At 49.1% G+C, this 27,734-nt stretch overlaps 1 protein-coding gene across 3 annotated transcripts in view; it reads left to right on the top strand.

Moving 5' to 3' along the window:
- Positions 1-27,286, top strand: part of AMHR2 (anti-Mullerian hormone receptor type 2) — a 33,012-nt gene extending 5,726 nt beyond the window's left edge. Inside the window, exons 3-10 of one of the 3 annotated variants that reach the window (XM_053302637.1) lie at positions 5,243-5,329; positions 6,685-6,824; positions 10,925-11,152; positions 12,308-12,422; positions 13,872-14,032; positions 14,197-14,344; positions 18,963-19,099; positions 25,009-27,286. In XM_053302637.1, the coding sequence (XP_053158612.1) occupies positions 5,243-5,329; positions 6,685-6,824; positions 10,925-11,152; positions 12,308-12,422; positions 13,872-14,032; positions 14,197-14,344; positions 18,963-19,099; positions 25,009-25,137 (1,145 nt within the window). In that variant the 3' untranslated portion in view covers positions 25,138-27,286. Of the gene's footprint in view, positions 1-5,242; positions 5,330-6,684; positions 6,825-10,924; positions 11,153-12,307; positions 12,423-13,871; positions 14,033-14,196; positions 14,345-18,962; positions 19,100-24,997 lie in introns of all 3 variants that reach the window. The other 2 variants (XM_053302639.1, XM_053302638.1) reach the window with 2 other exon arrangements.
- Positions 27,287-27,734: the final 448 nt, after the last annotated feature.

The raw sequence follows: 27,734 nt of genomic DNA, 5'->3' as shown, positions 1-27,734 counted from the left end.
CGCCACTACCTTTGTTCTCAGAACAGCATCGGTAGGCTGAGAGAGGGGTTGACTGGCCCAATGTCACTCAGGAAGCCTCATGACAGGAGACCCATTCACATGGTATGTTCAACACTCGTACAAAGAGTGTATGCAGGTACAGATCTGAACACAGGTACAGTCATTCACGTGTTATGCTGAATGCAGGTCCAGAAGTAAACTTCTTATCTGTACCCTGCATTTGAAGGGCCTGTATCCAGGCTCACTTTCAAAATGAACACAGCTACAGTCATAGGAACATAGGAAGCTGCCATATACTGAGTCAGACCATAGGTCCATCTCACTCAGTATTGTCTACACAGACTGGCAGCAGCGTCTCCAGGGTTGCGGGCAGGAATCTCTCCCAGCCCTATCTTGGAGATGCCAGGGAAGGAACTTGGAGCCTAGATACTCTTCCCAGAGGGGCTCCATCCCCTGAGGGGAATATCTTACATTGCTCACACTTCTAGTCTCCCTTTCGTATGCAACCGGGGTGGACCCTGCTTAGCTTAAGGGGGCAAGTCATGCTTGCTAAGAAAAGACCAGCTCTCTCTACACAAACACCTTCACACAAACACAGGTACAAGTGTACAGACATCTCTGTACACTCATACAGCTTAATGTCTGAACTGGGATAGGATGGGGACTTAAACCAGAGTCTCTCCACTCCTAGTCTAACATTGCCTACACCACACCAGATTATGGACCGCAACTGAGAGACACTGTTAGAACCATTAGGGTGAGAAGAGAAAGCTAAGGAAATAAAAACGCTCTCCAGTCCCCTCACCTTTCTCCCAATGTCACTACTCTCTCGCAGTAATCTGCATGTTTTGTTGCTCCCTTTGCAGACCCTCTGCGTGGCATGGGAGAGTGTTTGGGCCTTCCCTTTCCCCACTCCCAGCAGGTGCAGTTCTGCACACCACGGGGGCAGTGCTTCTCCTGCCCACTCACTAAGCAGAGACCTTGAGGGTGCAGGGAGGGAACACACCCAATCTCTGAGTCAGCCTGATAATAACTGCAGGAAAGGGGAGCTGCCCACTCACACACACATCATCAGGTCCGTCTGTGTGAGACATGAGTTGCTCCCTCTCGAAAACAAATCTCCTCCAAGAAAATGAACACCCAAAGCCAATTTTGGACACAGATGGAGGGGGGCATTTCCCCTCTCCTGGACTGAGCCAGTCCCATTGAATTCTATAGGGCTTACTCTCAGGTAAGTGGGCACAGCATTGCAGCAGTCTTTGCCCTCCCCTTGGAAAAAGTCCTGTGGATGACGTCCAGGTCCCTGTCTTCTGAAAAGGCAGAGAGCACAGTGCAGAACAGCAGCAGTCATGGCGGTGGTGCCAGCTTCCACCACCAGCCTGGCCTGTAGCAGGGCAGCCCAGTGAGCTGGCTGTGACCCACCAATGTCTTTGTGGCCTGATGTGTCCACATCACTGCTACCTTATTGATGGGTCAGTCCTGGTAGTAGCAAGACCGGGTTTCCTCTGCATAATAGATGAAATGGCTCTGTGTGATGTATGGAGAAGTTCAACAGCTGGGGACTCTTGAGTTCTGCCTTCCCATTTCTCAGAGGAAATAGAATGTAGGGGATTAGCAGGAGGGGTTTACAACCTGTTGCCATTAGAACGGAAGATATTGGAAGCCAGGATTAGGAACATAAAAAGCTGCCTTGTACTGAGTTGTACCACTGGTCCATCTAGAGATGCCAGAGATTGAATCTGGGAGAGCTGGTCTTGTGGTCGTAAGCATGACTTGTCCCCTTAGCTAAGCAGGGTGTACACTGGTTGCATATGAATGGGAGACTAGACGTGTGAACACTGTATAAGATATTCCCCTCAAGGGATGGAGCCACTGCTCTGGGAAGAGCAGAAGGTTCCATGTTCCTTCCATGGCATCTCCAAAATATGGCTGAGAGAAATTCCTGCCTGCAACCTTGGAGAAGCTGCTGCCAGTCTGTGAAGACAAGACTGAGCTAGATAGACCAATGGTCTGACTTTGTATATGGCAGCTTCCTATGCTCCTATGATCTTCAGCATTCAAAACAGTTGCACTATCATTGAGCTATGGCCCCGAAGCCCCATTCCTTGATTCTACTTTTGTGTTGTGAGGAAGTTGGAAAGGATTAGGAGCTTTGACTATTTGCTAGAAGGAAGGAGGGAGAAAAGATTAATGTGAACAGGTAACACAAGTTTCGTTTCAGCTGGGTATTATCATCCACCTAGAGCCTTCAGAGCCACTTAATGGCACAGCATGGAAATGACTTGACTAGCAAGCCAGAGGTTGCAGGTTCGAATCCCCACTGGTGTATTTCTCACCTATATTGGGCAACAGCGATATAGGAAAGATGCTAAAAGGCATCATCTCATACTGCGCGGGAGATGGAGATGGTAAACCCTTCCTGTATTCTACCAAAGACAACTGCAGGGCTCTGTGATTGCCAGAAGTTGACACCGACCCAACGGCACACTTTACTTTAGAGCCTTCAGAGTCAGGCAGTATATAAATTAACCTAATAATAATTATTATATTATATTATATTATATTATATTATATTATATTATATTATATTATATTTTAATGGAAACGTCATATCAAGACTTCCATGAAGTCTTAAGTGTCATGGAAGACGTGGGTCTTGAGTTGAAGTTTGCACCATCATATTTGTCATCTTTATTTTTGTTCTTATTAAATGTATTGCATTGCTTAGTAGACTAAGAATTCTAGGCTACAACTTCCTCAGAACAAAACCTAATTCCTCCAAGTTATCAGGGACTCAATGACATTTGTATCTGGCTTCCTCCCCCTTCTTTCATTCTCTTGCGGAGGTCTTCCTTTGCTTGCTATAATGTTTCGTGCTGCTTTTATGCACTGCAAAACATGATCTGATTCTGCAGAAAGAAACAAGGAGGCAGGAAATAGATGGAAAGGGAGGCGGGGAGCGGTCTGTACCCACCCTTCCATGATGAGGCTATTCCACTCTTCTTGGTCGCTCCATAGGCCTTGTACTGTGAAACTAGTTTTCCTGCCTGCCCTATGCCGAAACGCCCACCCCGCTCCATCCTGATATCTTAAGCCAGCTGCCCCAATTACTGAGTAGGGGGCTGTTGTGATCTCCAGCCAAGGAAGACTCGATGCTCCAAGGCCGATCTTCCCCTTTGCGGCCACCTGGTTTGGGCCCTACGTCAAAGTCAGAAAGAGAGAGAACTGAGTCTTCATATCCATCCCTGGAAATCCATGTTCTGAGATCCATCCTGCCCAGCCTCTTCCAAGGCTAGAGCTTCACATCCTCACAGGGTTTGTGGAGACAAAGACTACAGGGCTTTGCTCTCTTCAATTAAAAAAACAACAACCCAGTGTGCTCTCCATCCGTTGCCCCTGGCTCCACTCCCCACCCCACATGGAAAACTGCTCTTTGGTCATACCTTTCAGATCTCTCCCCTGTCCTCCTTTTCAGGGAGGAAGGGAAAAGGAAAAGCAGTGTGGCACCATTTTGCCTTCCTTCCTAAGCAGGCCATCCATGGGGCTGGAGGTTCTGAGTAGGTTGCCGTACCAACCCTGAGAAGTGATGCATCTGAGGCATCCTGCTTGCTTCATGTGAAGGCTGGCCGTGTGTGGCATTCCCCTGCTCCGCATTATGATGGCAAGGGTGGGGAAATGGGAACGCTGTGATGTCACAACACGAGGTAGGTCTACTAGACGCTGTGGCGTAGGAGGGGGAAATGGGGCAGCTGCTATTTTTAGCAGTTGCCACAATGTCTGATTTGGCCCTTAATTCCTCCTATCCCCCTGTAAACTTCAGATGGTAAATTTATTGCGGCAGGAACTGCCCCCCTCCCCCCGCTGTGAAATACTGCATAGATTGATATCACTGCAATCACAACTACAACCACCATCATAATAAATTCACCTGTTAAACTGGAGTCTCACAGACCATGCAGACATGACCACTGGTTTATTCTGACTATGCTAATAATACGAAGACTTCTGCCTTCTGTCCTCTCTTATCTACAGAATAGCAGGGGAGCCAGACCTAACTCGGTGCACCTCCTTCAGTTGTCCAGAGTGGGAGAATAGAATCTGGAGGCATCAGTCTTTGATTTTCACTCCTACACCATCCTCCATATCCTAACCACTCATTTCCTTTAGCTCTAAAGGGGTGGGGTTGTATTGGCTGCAGAAACCAATATGTCCATGAGCTCTGTCTGACAATCCCCCCCCAACACACACACACACACACACACACACCGCCAAAGCATTACATGACCACCGTATGGCCTTCAGACATCAGAAGGCAATGGGGAGGACACAGGAATGTTGGCTGCGGAGATGAGATCAGGCGGGCGGGTGATTGCGGGGAGGGAGATGTCCTTTCCTCTGTTTTAATTAAAATCAAAACATCAGAGGAAAGTCCCGTGAGGATGGGAGGGAAGTGGATGCCAAAGATGGGCAGAGAGGGCTCGGAGACATACAGGCAGAGTCCCAGAAGCACCTGGAGACGGAGGAGTAGCTAATGGGATGGGTGCCCAGGCTTTGAGCCAAGCCGTGTCTTGGAAATGTACACAGTAACACTGTGGGAAATAGGTAAGAAGAGAGTCTTCTTCCCAGGGCTGTCCTTAGGGCATGGCAAACAGGGCAACCGCCCCGGGCCCCGCTCTTTTAACCCCCATTAGAATTAACTGGGAAGGGGCCCCGCACTGGCTGATTTGCCCCGGGCCCCACACCCTGCCAGGGCGAGGGATGTGCACGGAACCACACTGGGTGGCTCAATGGTGGTGGGGATGTTGTACTTGAATGGTGGGGGAGGGTGCACTTACCCCTCCCTCCACTCCCCCACCCCCTGCTGGCGCCTGGTATTTCTCAAGTCCTACTGGGGCGGCAGAGTACATCCCTGCGCCCCCCCGTTTGCTCTTCGGCTGGAAGTGGCCGTATGTAGCCGGCCAAAGAGCGAACGGGGGCTGGCGAGGGGGGGGGAGCAGAGGGAGGGGTAAGTGCCCCCTCCCCCACCCTTAAAGTGCAACACACACGCCCCGCTTCGAACCGCCCGGTTCTCAGACCTGTCCACAGGTCTGTAAAAGGGCCTCCGAACAGGTTTGTGTGCACATCCCTAGCCAGGGCTCCCTCAGGACAGCCCTGCTTCCTCCCTGCTCTGAAATTAGGCATGTGCTGTGCCCTTCTCCCATCGCTTTGGAGACTTTGTGACCTCCTCCTCTTATCTTTGCAGCCGGGTCCCTGCCTCACCCCAGTAAGACCATCTGGATGATTGCAGCCTGCCCTCTCCTGCTCTTCCTAGGGTGTCTGGCATTTCTAGGTACTGTGCTTTCCAGGCAAACTTAAGTGAGGTATTTCAAATAAACGCTGGTGGTGGCATCACTGGGGATGGGTGGGGGAGCAAGGTGGGTGGCTTAGGCTGCACAACAACCCTGAATTTGTTCTGGGGAGGTGGGTAAGAACACCCTGTTTTATAGCTGTTTCCCTCACAAACACAAAGTAATCTTAAATAGCAGGGTTTCTTAACCTTGGGCCCCCAGATGTTTTTGAACTACAACTCCCATCATCCCCAGACATGGCCTTTGTGACTGAGGATGATGGGAGTTGTAGTCCAAAAACATTTGGGGGCCCAAGGTTAAGAAACCTTGCTATATAGATTTAACTAAGAGTTTATTCAGAAACAACTCCATTTTCTCCTCCTCCTTTCCTTCTGTTTTCCTTTCTGGTTCCACCCCGCCAAACACTCTACAGGACCCCTACTGGGACAAACTTCTAAACTCTCAAAACATAAAAGGTACTAGATAGAATACAGCACACCCTTTCAGCTCAGGACAATCCAGATGAGAGAACAGCCGTGGCACATTTTGTGCTGGAGTGGGAAACCCACCAACACATTCACATGTATAGAGGCAAGTTCCTAGGTTGCCATTCTCTAGGTCAGCGGTGGCCAATCAGGCTTCCCAGCTGCAATAAATGGCATAAAATAAAACTGCATACATTGAATTGTAGCTGGGAATGATGGGAGCTGGAGTCCAACAAGAGCTGGAGAGCCTCCGGTTGGCTAATCCTGACCTAGAAGTTCTCAGAGACTGGTTCTCTCACACTGTGTTCCCAAGAGTGTGGCCATGATTCTATGAAGCAATTGTGCATTTACATTTTATCACACAGCACACTCCCATGCACACAGATATGTCACTTTTCTTTTCTAGGAGCAAATGCACTCACTCAGCACACACAAACATGGGCCCCACCTGCACAGTGGAAGAGGTTCTTAGTGGGAACGGTGTTCATTGCACTGGTCACAAAACCAAAGGACAGGTGTGTGCATATTCCCTCCTACTGTGAGCATATAAACTCATATTGGGTGGTGCAGAACTAAAGATTAGTTACTTTCATTTCAAAAAGAAAGCAAGTCTCTAACCCTTCATATTTGAAAAGAAGCTGATGCATGATGAGCTCAGAAATTTGGATGTGGGGAGATTGAGCAGGATTTCTAGGGAACAGCAGGTGGGGTTTCATGACCCTGCATTGCTCTTTGCTCCTCCCCATGACCAAAAGAAGCAAAACAAATGATACAGAGAGATGAACCTTTGCATAAACTTCTGCAGGATCCACAACTTGGATTACTTTGGAATCTATGTGAGCAGGGGAAAAGCTCTTGTTCTGTCTTTTTAGTTCTAAGGCTGTGGAAAGTCCTTGCACCACTCCTGAGCACAGAGGAACCTGGAGAGCTCACCAAGGTCACCACAGACCCAGAGGGGAATGGCAAGAGGAAAGTGCCCAGGCAAAAGCCTCCTGGCCTCCAGTTCCTTCAGGTATCAGATGGGTCCTAGTAGGGAGGGCTGGGGTGGTCCCGCTGACAGTCCCCAGGGTCTGCCTTAACTTCCCTTTCCATTTCTGGTCTTCAGCCAAGAGCTGTATGGGTCAGACAGGGGTTCCTTGTCAGAGAGAAAATGTAGGCCAGGGGTTCTTAAACTTGTGACCCCAAATGTTGCTGGACTACAAGACAGGGCTGAGAGAAACTCCTGCCTGCAGCCTTATTTGTTTAACATATTTGTATAGTGCCCAAAATGCAAGGGCGGTTTACAACAAAATAATAAAAACAACAAGTAAAAAGATTAAGACATTACTACTACTACTACTACTACTACTACTACTACTACTACTACTACAATATTTATATGCCGCTTGTCAACCAATGTTCTCCAAGTGGTTTACATAGAAAAATAAATAATACATCAGGAAGATGGCTCCCTGTCCCCAAAGGGCTCACAGTCTAAAAAGAAACATAAGGCAGATATCAGCAACAGCCACTGGAGGGATGCTGTGCTGGGGTTGGATAGGGCCTGTTGCTCTTCCCCTGCTTAATATAAAGAGAATCACCACTTTGAAAGATGCCTCTTTGCTTAGTTAGCAGGGGTTAGGGTTACAACCATTTCAAACTTAAAACAACATTAAAACTATTAAAAATCACCAAATTGTTAAAAGTAAATAATTGGTAAATAATAAGTAAATAATTGTGCCCTTGGGTCGGTGTCTCGGCATCCACAGAGCCCTGTGGTTGTCTTTGGTAGAATACAGGAGGGATTATCCATTGCCTCCTCCCACGCAGTAGGAGATGATGCCTTTCAGCATCTTCCTATATCGCTGCTGCCCGATATAGGTGTTTCCCATCGTCTGGGAAACACACCAGCGGGGATTCCAACCAGCAACCTCTTGCTTGTTAGTCAAGCATTTCCCTGCTGCTCCACTTAAAGTGGTTAAGAACATAGGAAGCTGCCTTATACGGAGTCAGACCTTTGATCCACCTAACCAAGTATGGTCTGCACTGACGGGCAGTGGGCGGCTCTTTCCCAGCCCATCCAAGTATGCGGAGCAGGCATCACACACACCCCTCGCCCGCTAACTGGGCAGAGAGGCACTTTCCAATCATAACGATGGCTTTCTTATAATCAGCAGCGGGGGGAGAGCAACAACTTTCCCTATTCAGTCCCAGCACCGCATCCCTCCAGTGGTTGGTGATGGTGTCCGTCTTGTGTTTCATCTTAGACTGCCCGCCCCTTTTGGAACAGGAACCTCCACCTCCAGAGTTAGGAACCGAGGAACACAGGAAGCTGCCTTCTACTGGCACAGACCATCTGAGTCAGTCTGTCTAGCTCAGTGTTGTCTACACAGACTGGCAGGGGCTTCTCCGAGGTTAATTAGATACTGTTCTTATAGTTTGAAGCCACCGTCGACTTGACGCCACGCTTTGCCTTTACCGATGTTCTTAATGGAGCGCTACTGATTTGTGATGGGTAGAATGGGTTGTGTACCACTGTAGATGGATGATGCAGAACAGCAATGCTTGCCCTGTGTGAACAACGTCTGGCATGTAGAAAAGTTGCACAACAGGAAGCAAACTCGGCTGGGATATTTCTCAATCATCGTTGTTTATAAGATCAGGGAGGTTTTTTCCACGAGGGAGCTTTCAAATTTGGGATCTCCAGCCTGCAGGCTGAAGGGAAGCCCACCCTGCCACTGCCACCACCTCCTTCTGCCGCGATTGGAGTGTCGAGTGAAGTTCCTGGCAGGCTTTCCCTTCCCTTTCCGCTCTGGCCCAACCCTGTTGTGGCTTCCCTCAGCCCCTCTCTCTGCTCACCCATCAGAGTATCCCCTGTTGAATGATTGGAGGTGTAATGGTGCTGTAGGTACATGTGTCACAGACCAAAGGGGGCAACTGTCTGCTGTCTATCTTGGAAGTATCCACATGGAGAGTGAATTTGGCTCAAAACCAAACTGTGGCAACCATTTAAAAGATCAACTAAATTTGCAGTCTCTTATGCAAGACTAGTTGTTGATGTCTACAGGCAATTTCTGTACTGTATAAAGCCACCCAAAAGAGCTCTGCGGATCTCACTGTATTTCTGCCAACTTCTCCTTAAACTTTCTCCTGACAGTACCTGGCTGTGAGTCCTCCTGATGTGAAGCTAACAGAACTTCAAGAGAAACAGTGGCAAGGCACAATTCAATGGGCAGCTTCCTCCTCACAAATCGTAGGCTTCATTATGCAATGATGAGGCTGTGAGAGCCGTTTATCACAAGAGGCTTTAATCACCTCTGAGCCTCTTGGGCACTACTGAGGTTCTTAATCAGGAAAATAAAGCAAAGGGGAGGCATTTGTTATGCAAATGAGCCTCCTGAGACACCCAGGTAAAGGTAAGGTGTGGCCTCAAGTCGATTTCGACTCCTGGCGCCCACAGAGTCCTGTCGTTTTCTTTGGTAGAATACAGGGGGGGTAGACTTCACCTTTTCTTTAGAAACCTAACCGAAGCAAGAACTCCATTAAGGCTTTGAGGCTTAAAGTGGTTATTTTTAAATTGCTTTATAATGCAAATGCAAAACTGACAGTGGTCAGAATGTTCTTTTACATTACTCATTGCCGCTCTCCTCAGCTCCCTCTTCTGCTCACAATCAGATGTTGATATATAAATAGTGGATGAGAGGATCAAATGCTCCGTGTGCAAAAGCACCCTCAGATTTTGCATCTCTGCATGATGACTGCAGAACAGGAAGCCTGGGATATGTGAGCCGTGTGGTGGCCAGCCGTGCAGCCTCCACAGAGCAGGGAGGGGGACTCAGAGCGGACAGAAATAAGGACCTACAGTTGTGGTTGTTTGTGAATGCCAATGGATCTTATTAGTGCAGGTGGCAGGTTCTCCACCAGCAGGAAAAAGGGGTAGGGCAGTAGCCACTTCCGATTACAAAATGAAGATTACTCATGCACCTTTCCGACGTTATGTTGCACAAATGTACAAGTGTCCGTACACTCATACACGTGTTTGTTTGAATGGCTATACCTCTGTTCATTTTATTTGTTTGTTTGTTTGTTTATTACATTTATATCCCGCTCTCGCTCCAAGGAGCCCAGAGCGGTGTACTACATACTTGAGTTTCTCCTCACAACAACCCTGTGAAGTAGGTTAGGCTGAGAGAGAAGTGACTGGCCCAGTCACCCAGCTAGTCTCATGGCTGAATGGGGATTTGAACTCGGGTCTCCCCGGTCCTAGTCCAGCACTCTAACCACTACACCACGCTGGTAGAGCCTGAGTAGAGGCCCCTCAAATGCATGGTACAGATAAGAAACACACTTCCAAGGGTAACGTATGTATACAGATCTGTCCCTGTGGGCACTATACACTCATTCTACAAGCATAATATATATTGTGTGAATAGAGGAGGGCTCCAAAGGATAATAAAACTGCAAGAAAGTTCAGGAAGAAAATAAGAACTGTAGAAAGGGAAGGAATCTGATCTATTTGTAAACCAGAAATATTCTCTCCCGCATGTGTGAAGATGCCCAAACTTTCAAGCAGTGCCTGAAGCTGTGCTTCTTGAGCCGTTTACTCTGAAACGCTCAGCAGCGTTTCAGAAAGCTTCTCTCCATGCTGCTCACGTCCTCTTAATAGGCACAGCTACAGGAGCTAGCTGAAAATCTGGCAAACCTTGTTCCTAGAGGCGGATGTGTCCTACAGTTTGTTTCACCTCTGACTTCTATGGCTTTACAATCCATTCCATGCATGCCTTCAACCCTACTTTCATAGCCACAGGGGATAGAACCTTGGAAGGAAGGAAGTTTTATCAGGATCCTGAAGCCTGCTCACCCAACATTTGCTAGTAGCTCACTCACAGAAGCAACGTTCTCAGACATGAGGCTTAAACCAGACCTTGCTTAAAATCCGCTGGTAACACGCATGTCACATGGGACGGAAACGGAATGTGCACTCTGTGTAAAAACGGCTCTCTTAACAACTTTCGGCACTTTGCATGGTAAAGTCAGGGAATGATGGAATCCCGCCAGGACCCTGCTTCGAGTTAGGAAGCCTGTTCTAACCTGTATCCTCCTCATTCTTTTTCCTTCTTCTTTCCCTAACAGGTTCTCCATGATGGGCAGGACTCCAAACTGTGGCAGGGAACATTCCACCAGCAGCCTGTGGCCATCAAGGCCTTTGCCCCTTCTTGCTACCGGCAGTTTGCGTCCGAGTGGGCCGTGCACAGCCTCCCCCTAATGAGCCACGACAACGTGATACGGCTCGTGGCTGCTGGGTGTGGAGGGCCCAATGAGGAACAGGGTGGCCTCCTGGTGCTGACGCTGTGCCCACTGGTGAGTGCCAAGTATGGGGATTGATGAAATGCTTTGGGGTGTCCACAAGGGGCCGTGTGTACATGTGGCAACCCATACCTGTGACTACAAGCAAACATTTGTCTGCAGGTAGCAACATACACATATGTCTAATTACAAGGGCAACAACATTCTCAGGGCCATCTTAGTTTTGTGTCTAGAATTTAGCCATGCAGATGAGAAATTTGGAATCCCCAGGCACAAAATTCATCCTCATTGAATTCTTAGTTTGCCTTTTTTTTTTTTTAAAGGCAGTTTCTAGCACTTAAGATCATGAGACAAATTTGGAAATGGGTGGGCCATCTCTGACGAAAGTTCTGATACTCCCACAGGGATGGGCAGGGGATTTTTGAGAGTTGCAGAGTCTGCATGGCCCTGACAGGTGTCTGTGCATTTGAACTAGTAGATTAACGTTTGCATCCTCTCCAACACTTACATTTCATAGATGCGAAAACCAGGGATATTACTGGGAACACCTTTATTCTCTCCCCAAGAATCATGGCCTGATCCTGGTGATCGGCTGTGCGCTGCTGTGTAGTGCTTTGGTGTCCATCTAGGTGCACTTAGAATCCAAAAGCCTGGCCTTCCAAGGTTTTACATGATTTTTTAAAGTATTTTAATTGGTTTTAAATGGTTTTGAATGGTTTCAATCTTGTTTTGAACACTGTGTTATAAATGGGGTGTGTTTGTATGTCTTTTTAAACTTGTTGTACACTGCCCAGAGCCTTTGGATGGGGTGGTTTATAAATGTCATACTTACTTACATACATACATGAATAAATAAATACAGGGAATGAACCTGGGACATTATAAATGTAATGACTGATTGATTGATTAATACAGGGAATGAACCTGAGACCTCACCTCTTGCCTGCAAAGCAGATGCCCTAGTCCACTGAGCCCCACAGCCTCATCCCCTGAAGAGTGTGGACTGGCTCTTCTGGCCGGCATGGCATTGGAGGTGCCACAGGGCTCTGCAGAAGTCCTGCCTGTGGCGTCAGTCTTGGCGTGGCCCATTCAGCCCTGCCATCTGTTGCTTGGCATTGCGTTTGTCTAGAGATGAGCCCACACACGTCACCCAGCCCTATTTGGGGTGCTTGTGGCCTCAGCTGAGTTTGCTGCATTGGGTCTTTGCAGGGCTCCCTGCGGCATTTCCTCACCCAGCACACTTGCTCCTGGGACGTCACCATCCGGCTTGGAGTGTCCCTTGCCAGGGGCCTTGCTTTTTTGCACGAGGAGCAGTGGAAAGAAGGTAGGCGGTCGTGGGTGGGACGGAGGATGAGAGGAGAGCTGGTCTTGTGGGAGCAAGCATGACTTGTCCCCCTAGCTAAGCAGGCTCTGCCCTGGTTGCATCTGAATGGGACACTAGAAGTGTGAGCACAGTCAGATATTCCCCTTTGGGGGATGGAGCCGCTCTGGGAAGAGTAGAAGGTTCCAAGTTCCCTCCCTGGCAGCTTCTCCAAGATAGGGCTGAGAGAGATTCCTGCCTGCAACCTTGGAGAAGCCGCTGCCAGTCTGTGAAGACAGTACTGAGCTAGATAGACCAATGGTCTGACTCAGTATATGGCAGCTTCCTATGTTCCTATGATGCTTCCCCCCTCCATCCATCCTCCCAGCTGGACCAAGGCTTTGAGCTCCTCCGATCTGCAGTCTCCGAGGGCAGCTGCCCTCATGGGACTGGGTGGGCTGCTGGGGTGTGGTCAGTTTCCAAATTCCTCCGATGTATACATTTGCATTTTGTAGCATGCAAAGTGCCATGCAGTGGGGCAACTTCCGGGAAGCTCTCGTTGTGGAGTCAGGAATGGTTCTTTCTCCAGAGTCTCGGAATGCTGGATTTCTGGGAGGAGATGGGAGGATGCATCTTGTCTCTCAGACAGGGGAATTATTAGGGTATGGCCCATGGGGCATGGGCCCCCAGTGAAGTACTCAGAGCCCTGATGGGGCAGCCACTCCACCACCACACACATACATGCCCTGAATTGCTCAGGGCCTCTGCCAGCTCCCTCCTGCATGGCCTCTTCCAGAAAGGAAGCGCAGCAGTGGAGGCACCTGCCCAGAGCACGAGAGGGAGCTCCTAGCCTCACCTGGCTCTCTGCAACTTCCACCTTCATAGGGGCTGCATTATTCTAATCATATTAGAGATTTAGGAAAAACAACAGAGGCAATTATTTCTGGGGGGGTAGAATTGAGTTTGATTATCAGAAGAGGGGCTGTGGGCCCAGGCCCCAAATCTTTTACGTACCTAGCAATACCTCTGCTAAGGCACACGCAAGTAAATGGGACATGCATGTCAATGACGGTAGGGCGGCCCTACCTCCCTTTCCTCTGAGGCACATTGGATGGTGACAAGGGGAAGGCCTTCTTGCTGGTGGCCCCTGTCCTCTGGAAGTCCCTCCCCCCTGGGAGTCTAGCCCAATACCTTCCAGGCTGACTGGCAGCAGCCCACTCGGGATTTCAGGGAGAGGTCTCCTCCCAACTCAGCATCCCAGAACCTTGAACTAGAGAGGCCAAAGGGATGGATTGGACCTGAGACCTGACATAGGCAAAGCAGATGCCCTGTCACTGAGCTGTGGGCCCTCTCTTTTCTGTCCACACATGGCTCGTTATTTTAAGAGGGTTATGGAGGGGTGTGGTGTGTGTGTGTGTGTGGCGGGGGGGTTACCATGACCCATGCTGCTGCTGCTCTTCTCTTTGGTGCCAGGTCTACACAAACCGGGTGTGGTGCACCGAGACTTAAGCAGCCAGAATGTGCTGGTGCAGGAGGACAGGACCTGCGTCATCAGCGACTTTGGCCTGGCCATGGCTTTGCCCAGGCGCCATGAGTGGTGGAGAGAGGGCCCCACAGAAGGCAGCATCCGTAAGGTATCCCTGCCACGGAGGGCTGGAGTGGGCTGGAGCTGCAGGACTCAGCGATGCTGGTGGTGGTGGAGGGAGGGCCACCCGTTGAGCATCATCGGGACATTCATCACCCCTTACCCTGAGCAGGAACCTTTGGAGTGACAGGAATTTGCCCACCTTCTTTCTAGGCTGGAGCCCCACGCTACACTGCCCCTGAAATCCTGGATGAGAGCCTGAATCTGCAGGATTTGGGCTCAGCCCTGAAGCAGGCAGACGTCTACTCCCTGGCCCTGGTGCTGTGGGAGACCCTGATGAGATGCTCTGCACTCTTCCCAGGTGAGCTCTTCCCAGCAAGGGATGGGGGAGAGGCAGGCATGTTCACTGCTCATCCAGACAACCCGCAAATCAGCACCCCATTCGTCTTGGTTTTTGCTGTCTCTCAGTGAGGGACAAGGCATGAATTATAGTTCATTTCAAACATGCCCGAGACACAAGGATATATTCTCGTGTATTTATTTATTTGTTTGTATATTTGTATCCCGCTCTTCCTCCTAGGAACCCAGAGCAGTATGCATGATTATATTTATCATCACAACAACCCTGTGAGGTAGCTCGGATGGCTTTAAAAGGGGCTTGGACAGATTCATGATGGACAGGTCTATCCATGGCTACTAGTCTGGTGGCTGTGGGCCATCTCCAGCCTCAGAGGCAAGATGCCTCTCAATACCTGTTGCAGGGGAGCAACAGCAAGAGATAGATGGCATGCCCTCACCTCTTGCTTGTGGGCTCCCCAGAGGCATCTGGTGGGCCACTGTGTGCAACAGGATGCTGGACTAGATGGGCCTTGAGCCTCATCCAGCAGGGCTGCTTATGTTAGACTGAGAGATAATTGACTGGCCCAGAGTCACCCAGTGAGTTTCATGGCTGAATGGGGATTCGAACTCAGGGCTCCCTAGTCTTAGTCCAGAACTTTAACCGCTACCCCACGCTGGCTCTCTCTTGTTTTTGTTGTTAAAATAATGTATAGACAAAATTACCCCAAAAGTTTTCAAAGCGGTTTACATAGAAAAAGGAATAAGATGGTTTTCTGTCCCGAAGGGACTTGCAATCTGAAAATAAATGCAAGGGAGACTTCAGCAGTAGCCCCTGAAAAGAGATTGTGCTGGGCTGAATAGAGACAATTGCTGTCCCGCTGCTAAATATAATAAGATCACCCCTTGGAAAGATGCTTCTCTGCCCAGTTTTTAGGGGGTAATACCAGTTTCACTCCAATGGTTTTACCCAAGCAGTGTGAGACAGGAGCCGTTTCTCTTAGAGAGCCTTAATACCCCCTCCCAATAGTCTGTTTGGGTGCGGAACCCTAAGAGGTGCCTTGGAAGCTCTCCTGCACTCTGCTGCCACTCAGAGACCTTGTTAATGAGGAAGAGAAACTGAAACAGGAAGCCCCAGATCTCAAGTGCTGGCAGGAGGAGGGGCTAACCCATTCATAGTATATGTCTCTGCATGCACCCACAAACATAGCCATTATGACAATGCACATACTTTTCGAGTGTCTTTCTTTGGCAGGGGTGTGGGGGCCTTTCATATCTCATTACTCTTGCGGCATTCCCAGTTCATGCCATATGTTCCTCTAGATCTTTCTATGGCCAGGGCTATGTGCATGCCACAAATCGGTGGGAGCACAAGCAAAGGAAGTCATCATATGGTACTGGCGGCCATAGATCCTGAGCTTCCTGAGTACCTCAGCTTTCATTAAAAACAAATCCAAGTTTCTAGCCATCATGCCTGCAAAGCTGTGCTTGAAAGTATGTGGGCAATACTGGTTGAAATACTAGAAGTCAGGGGGTGGTTGAATAAAATGTTGCGGGCAAGGGGTGTCTAGTGCCCTTATGCAAAATAGTGAACACTGCACAATAAATTATTCAGGATCATATAAATTATGGAGATTAACTCAATTTGCATAAGGACACAGTTTGCAAAATTCCAGTTTCCCTTGAAGAGATATTCATATATTCTCTCTCTCTCTCTCTCCCTCTCTCTCTCTCTCTCTCTCTCTCTCTCTCTCTCTCTCTCTCTCTGGAGTAAACACAACTGCCTATGAATGTCTTTTACTAGATATCATTCATTGTATTACCCTCCTTCCAACAGGGACTGTGCTTTGTTCAGCTCTTTTTCCTGCCACCTGGAGGAGCAACACAGGGAGACCAAACAATGCCCCTAAATGATAGCCACAGTAGCCTGAGGCAGACAGTCTGCTCTTTTCTCTTGGGAAGAGCTTTGCTCTTCTGTAGCACATCAGATTTGTACAAGTCACACACTAAGAAAGTACGTAAGTGCCAAACCGTAATATAGCAGATCTTGACGAGTAGCCATTGACAGACCTATCCTCCATCAATGTCTCCAACCTTAATTGTGGAATTTTAGAAGAGGCCTTGGCAGTCTTCTAGTCCAAACCTTGCTCGGGGCAGGGAACAGATGGCTGCTGTCCAGCTTCTATTTGCAAACTTCTACAGAAGGAGAGTGCACCGCTGCATGAGGCAGGCTGTTCCACTGACAAACAGCCCTCACTGTTAGGAAATTGCTCCTAATGTCTAGCCTGAATCTGCTTCCTTATCATAATCCTGTTTGGGGGAGCAACAGAGAACAAGTCCATTCCTCCTCCTGTGGGACAGCCCTTCAGATATTTGAAGCCAGCTCTCATATTTCCCCGTAGTCTTTCCTTCTCCCCTCTAAACAAATCCAGTTCCTTCCATTGTCCCTTCTAGAACTTGGCTTCCAGACCCCTCACTGTCCTCCTTGATTTCCTCTGAACTTGTTCCAGTGTATCAAAGTCCTCCTTAAAATGCAGAGTCCAGAACAGGACACAGTATTATTCCAAATGAGACCTGACCAGTGCAGGACAGAGCGGCATGATGACTTCTCACCTTGTCTCTAGGCATCTGTTAATGCAGCCTAAGATTGCATTTGGCTTTTTTTTAGGACCTTCTTTTACAAGGATGTATGCTGGCAGTCATCACTACAATTCATGCCACTAATTCCATACATTGATCACGTGGACCGATAGGGAGGATCAGAAGGAGTTGCAGCCATGAATTCTTCTGGCCCGTCCTCTCCTTGATCCTGTCACTTACCCTCCCTGTCCTCTTGCTTCAATGCATGACTGGCCATAGGGCGTAGTCTAAAGGCACCTGGCTGAAGCTAAGCAGGTCTAGGTCTGGTCAGTGATGGGAGGGGTGACCAACTTGAAAGCCCATATATTCTGCCTTAGGTTTCATCATGGAAGGAAGGAAGGATACAAATGTCAATAAGTGATTACTAGCAAATGTATACCATATGGGAGAACATGCCGGTTTAGTCCAAACAAATGCCCTTCCTCCCAAAGGGCCTGTGAAATGATCAAACTCCTAAAGCATTGCCTCCCACAGCAGAAAGTGGATTTGTGCACCTTACCTGCATAGGCATTTGCAGGAGCAGCCCTTCCAGGCAAGGTGAAGTCATCACCTCCAGTGGACAATTACTGGGGCCAGAGAAGAGAGCCAGATTCCCCACCATCACCTCATTGGACTCCCTCGGCTGCACCCTGCCATCCAAGCAGCTCTTCGCCAAGTGGAGGTTCACTAGAGGAGGTTGGGAGGAGAGGAGCAGCTCTTTCCTGAGCGGTGGCTGTGCCACTGCTTGGCAGAGCCACTCCTCTCCTGCTGACCTCCTGCACCTGCTCTTTGCCGCCACTGCCTCCTCCTCTGATTGCCACCAGGCTAATACTGAGAAGGGATAATAATGGAAGAGGAAAAGAGGAAAGGCCATTAGAGCGTCTCCAAGACTCTGATGCACTTTCCTCAGTCCTCTTCCCCTTCTTCCCCCTTCCCGTTATTAGATCAGCAGCAAATGAGGAAGGAGGTGGAGGAGGAGGTGTGTGTTGCATAGTGGTGTCTATTAACACTGCAAAAGAGGAGGAGGCAGCACAGGTGAGTTTGTGCATGTAAGTGTGCGCATGAGTGCTGTTTGATGCCATGCCTCGGATCTTGGGCTGGCACTGATTATCTGTACTGCCGGTTTCGTTATATGGTGGGCTTGCTCTCTATTTTGGCACACTATGACCTGGATAGTGTGGGTTAGCCTAAGATGTGTGTGGCAGGGGTGATGTTAGTGGTTTGTAAATGCTCCCACCTTCTGGCGGGGGAATGAATTTCCATCTCTAATGTTCAATGCTATTGTTCAGTGCTAGATGTTCCTGCCAAGTACATACTGCTGTTCTTGAAGTGGTGGTAGTGTTGGCATGGGTTGTACTGCCACCTGGTGGCAGTTCAGGCACATGTCCTGCTGCCGATAGAAAACCAGTTGGAACGTGTTGTAGGCCCCCTGGGGTGGGAGTACATTTCTGGGTATCATGGAGACTAACCATAGCTCTTTCTCCCACTCCCAGCTTGCTAAAGGTTCCTTAATCCTCCCTCTTTCTATTTGTCAAGCTTCTTTCTTTCTTTTTTAATTGCTTTTAATATCAAAATATAAACACACAACATGGAATAAAATAAAATGGAATTTTTTTAAAAAATCAGTCAAAACATTCATTTTTCCTTTGTCCCTCTGCCACTAGAGGGTGATAGACTATGGGCCGCTTTATAACATTGCGGGCCCCTTATGAAGGCCCAAATGGCTTCCACTTGGTGACACTATAGCAGCTGTAATGCCTCTGAAAGCTTGTGTTTTGAGCTCAATACCTGTAGTCCTTCAGTAGCCGAACACATGAGGACTACGTGGAGCTGGTCTGGAGACCTACACCAGGTGGAACGCATCAAAAGCAGCTTTCAGACATTACAGCCGTTCTGTAAGGTGATATTCAGTGGCCTTCAAGTGGGCGCTGTAAAGTATAAACAAGTCTTATAATATGGAGCACTGTCATGAGTGTGTGTGTGTTATTGCCTTTCTCCAACCTTTCTGATTTCTTCCCATTCAGACAACAGCACCCCTGGGTTCCAGCTGGCCTATGAAATGGAACTGGGCAGCAACCCTACTTACTGTGCGTTGAGGAGGCTGGCTGTTGAGGAAAGGGGGAGACCAGTCATTCCACCCGTTTGGAGAAGGATTGGGCAGGTAAGACAGGGTCCAGGAGAGGTATACACCGAAGAGAACAGAGGCAGTTCATCTGCCAATGAAAAGGTCTAATTAAAGATTTTGAAATCTTTGTCTAATTGGATTTTCATCCAACTGTCTGATTAATCAATTGCATCATTTCCCAATTCTCCTAGTTCACATCATTAAGGCAAAAACACCACAGCCATACATGCTACGAGAGGAAATACACATCGTTCCTACAAAAACACTCAGATGTCACTCAGTTAAAAAAAACCCAAGTGTGACTGAATGGGAGCCAAACTAGACACTGAGTCTAGTTTGCACACAACCTATTTTCTTGGAGCCGGGTTGGGGGCGGGGAGTGGGGACCGGACTGCTCCTGCCTTCCCCCACACGATCCGGGCTGCAACCCGGCTCGCCACGCTGTGCTCACAGAAGAGCGCTGCTGCGACAGGGCAGTGTGACAGCAGGGAGGCCGGGGGCGGGATGTCCGGCCTCTGGAGACCTCGCGATGCCCCACACAATGAGCTCAGTGCATTGGGGAATTCCCTCCTGAGTCGGGCACACACACAACCTTGGTCCTGGGGTGGAAGGCGCACTTGCACCCTCCGACCCTGGTTAAGGCCCAGGTAATGAGGTTGGGTTAGCGGGGGCAGAAGCGCCGGGATCAGGAGCCGCTCTTCCCGCTGCTCCACCTGAGCATCACAGCCCTGGGCTGTCCTAGCCTGGGTTGGGCTGCTCAAGGGAACCACCTCATCATGCAGTAAGTGGGTGGAACAGCTTCTCTACATTTTTTTTTTCAACGAAAAGCAGTGAGTTTGAGCAGAATGGTGGGGGCAGCTGTGTTTCATGTTTTTAAACAGAATTGGAGGACTGTTCAATGCACCTGCATATATAACTTCTGGTTTAGTCCAGAAACACATCTAGATGTCACAAAGGGAACTTTCTCTTAAGTTTTAGATAACTTTCTTAACCTTGGGCCCCCAGATGTTGTTGGACTACAACTCCCAGAATCCCCAGCCACAAAGGCCATGTTTGGGAACTCTGGGAGTTGTCACTGATGAATTGTTCTCATTGGTCAATGGGCCTGATCCTTCTTTGGGATGAGAGTGGTTTTTCCATGTTTTGCATGACAGATGCAGCTTTGCCATTCAAATATGGCCTGTAGGATAACTGTTAGTTATCTAAAACTTAAGAGAAACTTTCTTTTTTGATGTTGGTATAATAGACAGTTGATATTTAGCAAGGAATCTTTTTAACCAGTGATTTCCCTAGCTTTCAGGAATGTACCTCATTGCCAACATGTGATAGCATGTAGTAATTGTCTATTTTAGTTCGAATGTTACTCATTATTACTCCTTATTGCTTGTGTTAATTAACCAATTGGGAAATAAGCGAATAACAGGAGACAAGAACCAATTAAGCAAAATTTCAGTTCTGGAGCCAAAACACAACTGCTTAATCCAAATTATGTAAACATGGTATTTTATTCATTTTTGGCCAGTAGGCTTATAAGATCACCCATCGTTCCGTATATGAGTGTCCGTGTGTGTGTGTGTGTGTGTGTGTGTGTGTGTGTGTGTGTGTGTGTATCCCTTATCAACTTCATGATGCTTGGGCCAATATGAACCAAATTGGGTACAGTTGTAGGAAAACATAGGGACACCTCAACGGTGTAGTTTGTGATGATGTTATCCACGGTAATTCAAGATGACGGATGCATAAACGTTTGAGGTGCAAGTGGGCTAACTCCTGAACCGCCTAACCTATTTGAACCAAATTTGCTACAGCTGTAGGGACACACAGGGATGCCTATGTGATGATGCCATCACAAAGTAATGTCATCACATAGTGATGTAGTTTGAAATGATGTCCTCCATCCCCATTTAAAATGGTGGGCATAAACGTTTGAGGTGTGAGAGGGCTAACTTGTGAAGCACCTAACCAATTTGAACCAAAATTGGTACAGTAGTTGGGACACATAGGGTTGCCTCAATGGGGTAGTTTGTGATGTTGTCATCTACCCTGATCCAAGATGGCGGACACGTGGACATTTGAGGTGCAGGAGGGCTAACTTGTGGACCACCTAACCAATTAGAACCAAAATTTGTACAGTTGTCGTGAGTGAAACAGAGGGAGACCTTGATGGTGTGGTTTGGGCTGATGCCATCCACCACAATTCAATATGGTGGACATGTGAACATTTGAGGTGCAACTGGGCTAACTTGTGAACCACCTAACCAATTTGAACCAAATTTACTACAGGTGTAGGGATGGCTCAATGGCTTAGTTTTTAATAATATCATCCACCCTCATACAAGTTGGAGGACACTTAAATGTTTGAGGTGCAAACAGGAACTGGTTTGGACCAAATTTGGTACAGTTGAAGGGACACCTCAAATGCATAATTTGTGATGATGTCATCCCCCCAATGGTGGAAGCATGAACGTTTGAGGCGCAAGTGGGCTAACTTGTGAATTGCCTAACCGATTTGGACCACATTTCATCCAGTTGTAGGGATAGTGAAAGGAAAGTAGGCAGATTAGTCCTCACTAGAACAACGTGTTGAGGCACTTCACATAATTGGTGTGAAGTGCCGGAGGGGGTTCTGTGGGGAGAGTGGGTTTAGCCTGCTCTCTCCACAGACGAGCAGCCGCTCGTAGCTGGGTGGCCGGATCAGCTGCCCTCATGACTGCCGGCTCCGTGATGGAGCCGACAGGGGCGGTGGGGATCAGGGGCCGCGGGGACCGTCCCCGGAAGATGCAGGATGCCCCGCGCAAGCGCGCAGGGCATCCTGGAGAGACTGCTGAACCGGAGAGACTGCTGAACCTGGGAGGCTGCTTGGGGTCTCCTCGTGTCGAGTGGGGGTCTCCTCATGTGTCGCTATGGTGCGGAGCTGCGCCATGGTGGCACACGAGCAGAAAACCCGGGTTAGCAGAGCACTCGTTCCGCTAACCTGGGCTAAGAGGAGGGCTGCTTTGGTGGGCTAGCCGCCAGAAAGCCACCAGGCTCACCCGCCGGGCTTCTTTAGCCCGGTTTCCCCCTATCGTGAGAATAGCCTCTTTGTAAAATGTAAACTTCTTTGGGAGGTTTGCGTGAAAAGTGGTGTATAAATGCCAAAAAATAAGAAATAAATGTTCATACTGAAGTTTTGCTGAAATTCTGCAGAATCTCATTTCAGTGTTATTGACAGCCATCATATATAGCTCTATTCCCACACAATCTACAGGGTCGATGTCCACCATTCAGTTGGGAAACTGTGGCTGGGATGTCACGGTTTGCCTCCATACTTAGTGTCCCTGGTTAAGGAGGGATTCCTCCTTTAAGCTGCCTCAGGCTGTAGGAGAGGGTGGGATAGAAACACTGTAAACAAACACCAAAACAAATGTGTCATTTCTCATAAATTAAAGCAATGTTGCAACCAGCCCATAGAGGTTATTCACTCACTAAAAGATGAACACCGACCTTTGCCAGTCACTGTGTAATACTGACAGCCTGAAGAAGAAGGTGGGGGCAGGAGGGGGAAGCTGGTTTAGAAGAACTATTCTTGTGAGTTGCCCAGAGGTGGTGGTTATTCTGTGCCCCCAGCCCCACTTCTCCAAGTGGTGAGAAGCTGCAGGGGTGCAGCACGACTGGGGTTCTAGTTTTCCTTGGAGGAGAGATCACTGGAGGCTTATGGTGTCTTTGAGATATTGGGTTGGTTTACAAATACACAGTTTGAGCATTAGATGGAGCTGGAGTAGCAGAGCACGCCCACACAAATCAGCGGCAGATTGCATCAATTCCCAGAGAGCAAGCCTTGCAGCCTTACCTTCTTCAGCTTTCCTCCTAGCTTCTGCATTCCAGCCTCCAAAGATCCTGTCTGTCTGTCTCTCTCTCTCTAACATCTAACCTGCAATTGCTGCTTCCTTACTCTGATGGTCCAGACGCCCCTTGGGGACAGGGAAGCCGTAGCGACCCTAAGTATTGTGGGGCCTGCCTGAGGCGAGGTACCAAATGCTGCCATCCCATGAGCCAGGTGGGGGCCAGGCCCCTTTCAAAGCTAGCCTTTCAGAGCTGTAAAGTGGTACAGGGGACAGGTGGAAGGGAACACTGCCTCTTCTCTCTTCTTACAAGCTTTGCAACATGCATGAGTCAGGTGGGTCCCAAAGAGCTGCTTTGATGGTGTCTGCAAGGAGCATCCTGCTGTCCTGCTGGCGCTCCAAAAATCTGCCGCCTGAGGTGACTGCCTCACCTTGCCTCATGAAAGGCCAGCCTCCTTCACCCCTGGGAAGGAGGATGGTTTAGTCACACATCAGCCCCTCCCATCCAGTGGAGGATCTATGGGTCTTACCTGGCCCTTTATGGCTTCACCTGTTGAAGATGCTTCAGAGCCATTAAGACATCACTTAAGAACCATCAAGTTGACCTGCAGAATCATTTGCTGAAATCTGCTAACGAAAGAGCAGGCCAGCTAGCTAATGACCACAACTTTCTACATTGTTTTTGGAGCTTTCTCCATGTACATGCTGCCTGATAGTTTTATAAGTAAAACAAAGGACATTAGTTTTCCTATGAAACTCTGCAAAGGAGTTTGCCATTGAATGTTGACAAAGGGGGAAATAGGAAAGGAAGGAGAAGGGAGGAGAGAAGGAAGGATAACAATGAATGGATGGGAGCAAATGCAGTTATACATATTTAGGCTTGGTTACAGTTGAGCATGTGGGTTAAGGCGAAGACTTCATGGACAAGGTGAGTTTAAGAAGGGATCTAAAGGGGGAAAGAGAGGGGACACCACACACATGCTTTGGGGACTGGGGAAGGGAGTTCAAGCAGAGGCAATGGAAGGCTGGTGGTAGCCCTGGGATGGGACGTGAGGTTTAGCATCACAACCCGCTCCCGCCACATGTGCCACAATCAAGTAAATATCCTGCACCAGCCATGCCCCTTCCACCTGTGCCAGAATGCCAATGCAGGGGATATTGCCAATGCTGGGCGTGGACATGTGGCCTGTCCAGCTGGCAAACGCTTTCTTCGACAGCCCAGCTAGGTGCTTTTCCCCCTCTCCCTGATGGGCATTTGCCAGCTTTATGGTCCACATGTCTGTGCCCAGAGCTGGCAATGCCTCCTGCATCAGGGGAAAGGGCATGGCTGGCACAGGGTAGCATGCCAGGTGGCAGCATGTGCCCAGTGGCAGGGGTCAGGGTGCAGGTGCAGCGTCTGGCAGCTATGGGGACACACACACATCCACTGCACTAGGGCGCATCTTGCTGTCCTGCTAGTGCTCCAAAATCTGCTGCCTGAGGTGACTGCCTCACCTTGCCTCATGAAAGGGCCGCCCCTGGGAAGGAGGATGGTTGAGTCACACATCAGCCCCTCCCATCAAGTGGAGGATCTTTGGGTCTTACCTGGCCTTTTATGGCTTCACCTGTTCAAGATGCTTCAGAGCCATTAAGACATCACTTCCCCACCTCCTACCTTGCTTTTTACAAGCACACGATCACAAAACGGGAGCACACACAGCTCCCAAACATGGGTAGGACACTTGTCCTACCCTATTGCTGGTCATGAGCCTGTCATTTTATTAAGGTCTTACATTATGTTCCTTCTTTTCGAGCTCTTCAGGTGGCAAGCCTAGGGATATATCAGGGAATAAGGAACACACAGAAAGATAAGGAAGGACAAGCCCATAGACAGCTTTGCTGGGAAGAATAAGCATTTGAGCTGGACACAAAGGGACGGGAAGCCAAGACAGGGATGTGAAGACTGGTGTCACATAGGCTGGCTTGCAACAGGCAACCAATCAAGTGGCTGTTGACAAGCTTACTCAAGGCCAGTCTTCTGGCTGTGTGCATTGGTCCTAGTAACCACTCCAGGAATGGTGTCTCTCCTGTCCTGTATTTATCTGCTCCTGACAGCTGTTCTCCCATCTCTGAGCTTTCCCGTAGGTCTCTGCCCACCTACAGGAACTCCTAGAGGACTGCTGGGATCCTGAACCAGAAGCCCGCCTTCAAGCTGAATGTGCTCATCAGAGACTGCAGAATCTGGGTGCGGAGGACCTGGCGAAAGAGTACTGAGGCTGAAGTGTATCGTGGTGAGCGTTCTGCTTGCGTGGACCCCAGACCTTGCTTGGAAGGGGTTCTTTTGCCCATTGTCAAGGTCTACTCAAGGCTGCGAGGATTCTGCGACTGAGCTGCCCAAGTGTGAGAAGTGGGACTCAGTGCTTCATACATTCATCATCTGAGAGATGTCAGCTTCAAGCAAAATGCAAATTTCTGTCCCTCAAGGCTGTGAAGAGAGGCTGGGAAAGATGTATGCAGTGGCTGTTGAAGGGAGGGCGAACGAGGATCTTCTAGTCTAGTGGCTTCTAGGCTCTAGGCCATTGTTCTTCGCTGTAAGGCCCAAGAGCCACTGACAGCTCCTGACAGCCCTCCTGCAACTCCCTGACCAGTTGTGGATTGGGCCCGTGTGAAGCGTCAGCTTCAGCGGAATATTCTGAGCAGTGCCACTGCTGCCATGCAGAGACCACGACCCCTGCCGTATGCAGTGCTGCGTTTTGCCCAGCACTGGAGGGGGTGGGCTCTTTTCAGGGGAAAGGAGGCCTCTAAGCCCCTGCCCCATCCTGGAAGGTGTGCACTGCCTGTTGGGAAGTGTAGTCCTTTCCCACCGCTCCACCCGCACTGCCCCAGAAAAGTAGAGTCCTGTGCAGAGGTTGGCACAGTGGGAAATGGCTCGCCCCCTGAAGGGGGTGGGGTTTTTTTGTTTTTGTTTTTGTTTTTTCTGCTTGAAAAAAAGTGAGGTCATTCACATGACCCCCTGCTTGAAAAAAAGTGAGGTCATTCACATGACCAAAAGAGGCTGGGCTGGAGGGGGCGGATGGCAGGAACCTACCTGCCTTCCCCCAGGTGACCAGACCCCCCATGAGGGCTCTGCGTCCACATGAGTGGCATGGTGGCGAGCCCAGTGGTGATCAGGTGGGGGGAAGGCAGCTCGGGATCTCAGGTATACCACAATGCACCACACGAGCAGCACTGTGAAATCGCCATGCTTCCTGGCCATTCCTCCCCCCACCCCCACCCGGCCCAGCTCTATGACCAAGATGGCTGCGGGCAGACTGGGAGAGCTGCCAGCTGCATGGAAACTCCAGACAACCAGTAAGTGAGGTAGGAGACACACACACGTGTCCGCCTATCTCACTTTAAGCCTGGGTGGTGGATCAGGGCTATCCAAGAGAGGAGCAGTGGGATCGGGAGCAATCCTGGGGCTTCTCATGACCAGCCCTACCTGGGTTTGCCCTCTCCTCGGAGGAGCACCTAGGTGATTTTGGAGCCTGGACCTTTGGAGGCCCCCTCCCCCCACACATTAAGCACCGTCCATGCTCCGCTGGGTGACCACACTGCCCAGGACAGACTAAAGTGGATTTGGTGGGGGCAGGGGCAGTGGAGGCCCTGGACTTTGGCCCCAAAGTCCAGGGGTAAGTGCGCCTCTGCCTCTCCTACTCAGGTAGGGCCGGTTGTGAGATCGACCTCAGTGAAGATCACTGTTCTAGGCAGATCCTTGTCACACCCTGTATCACATAGAAACAGAAGACATCTGTGCAGATTTGCAACTGGGGCACAAAATTTGGCTTTTCATAATGCAGAGGTTTTTTTCTTTTAAGCACAGTTCAGTGTGTGCAATTCTGGACAGATGTTCCGTCCATATTTCCCTGTCAGAGGCCTCCGAAATGACATCAGTCTCTTAGGAAAAAGCAACCCTCATTCATGGTTTACCAAGGAGTGCTTTGAGTGATGTGTGTGCTTTTCTGTATTTGGTCTCTCAAAGAACTAGCACCTGTGTGGGATTGGAGTCCATTGAACCTGTTAAGCTTGCTGGGCATGGCAACTGGTGCCTCGAAGCCATTACAAAGAGATTCAGGCTAACTCAGATACCTTGCAATGCCTGATCCTCTTGTCTCTGTCTGCTTCTAGCCACTGGAACTCCCTCCCCCCACACTTGCCCCAATAGCTAGACAGCCTCCTCACTTTCATCTTACAAGGAATTGCTGCTTTGACTGACTCCTCTTTGTTCCTCCCCTCCCCTTTCCTATTGTGTCTAGTTTTGCTTCTTTTCTTTCTTTTTTCCAGAACGTAAGCCTGCAGGCAAGGCTGTGTTTACTTTTATATCTGAAAAGCATTTAGCATGATGTAAATGCTGAACAAATAAATACTGAACATTTATAGAGTGCCTTGGAGTGTTCAGAATGCTTCACTTGCATTATCTTCCTATGATCCTCACAATAACCCTGCAAGGTTGGGCAGTATTCATGTGCCCATGGGTCAAGGCTAAGAGATTAATCGCTTGCCTAAGGCCATCTAGTGAGCTCATGGTCAAACTAGGGGCTTTCATATTAATCACTCCATCTCTTAACTACTACACTAGACTCACGATGATGCAGCCCCTTTAAAAATGACATAAAATAGTGCAGGCATGAGATGAAGTTGTGTCATTAGTGATGTCCCAGGCACTAGCCAATAGGTGGTTGATGCATGTTTAAGTCCACAGCAGTTAACAACTGCAAAAGATACAACTGAATGGAGAGACAGAACGACAGCACTGTGAGATTTAGTTGCTTTTGAGATGGGCCCATATGCAGTGCACTGGTATAAGTGCAGTGGCACTTATCCACTGATAA

This window comes from Hemicordylus capensis, chromosome 2 (genome assembly GCF_027244095.1).
Source record: "Hemicordylus capensis ecotype Gifberg chromosome 2, rHemCap1.1.pri, whole genome shotgun sequence".
In the NCBI taxonomy this organism is placed as follows: Eukaryota; Metazoa; Chordata; class Lepidosauria; order Squamata; family Cordylidae; genus Hemicordylus; species Hemicordylus capensis.
This window is presented reverse-complemented; position numbering and strand designations above follow the sequence as displayed.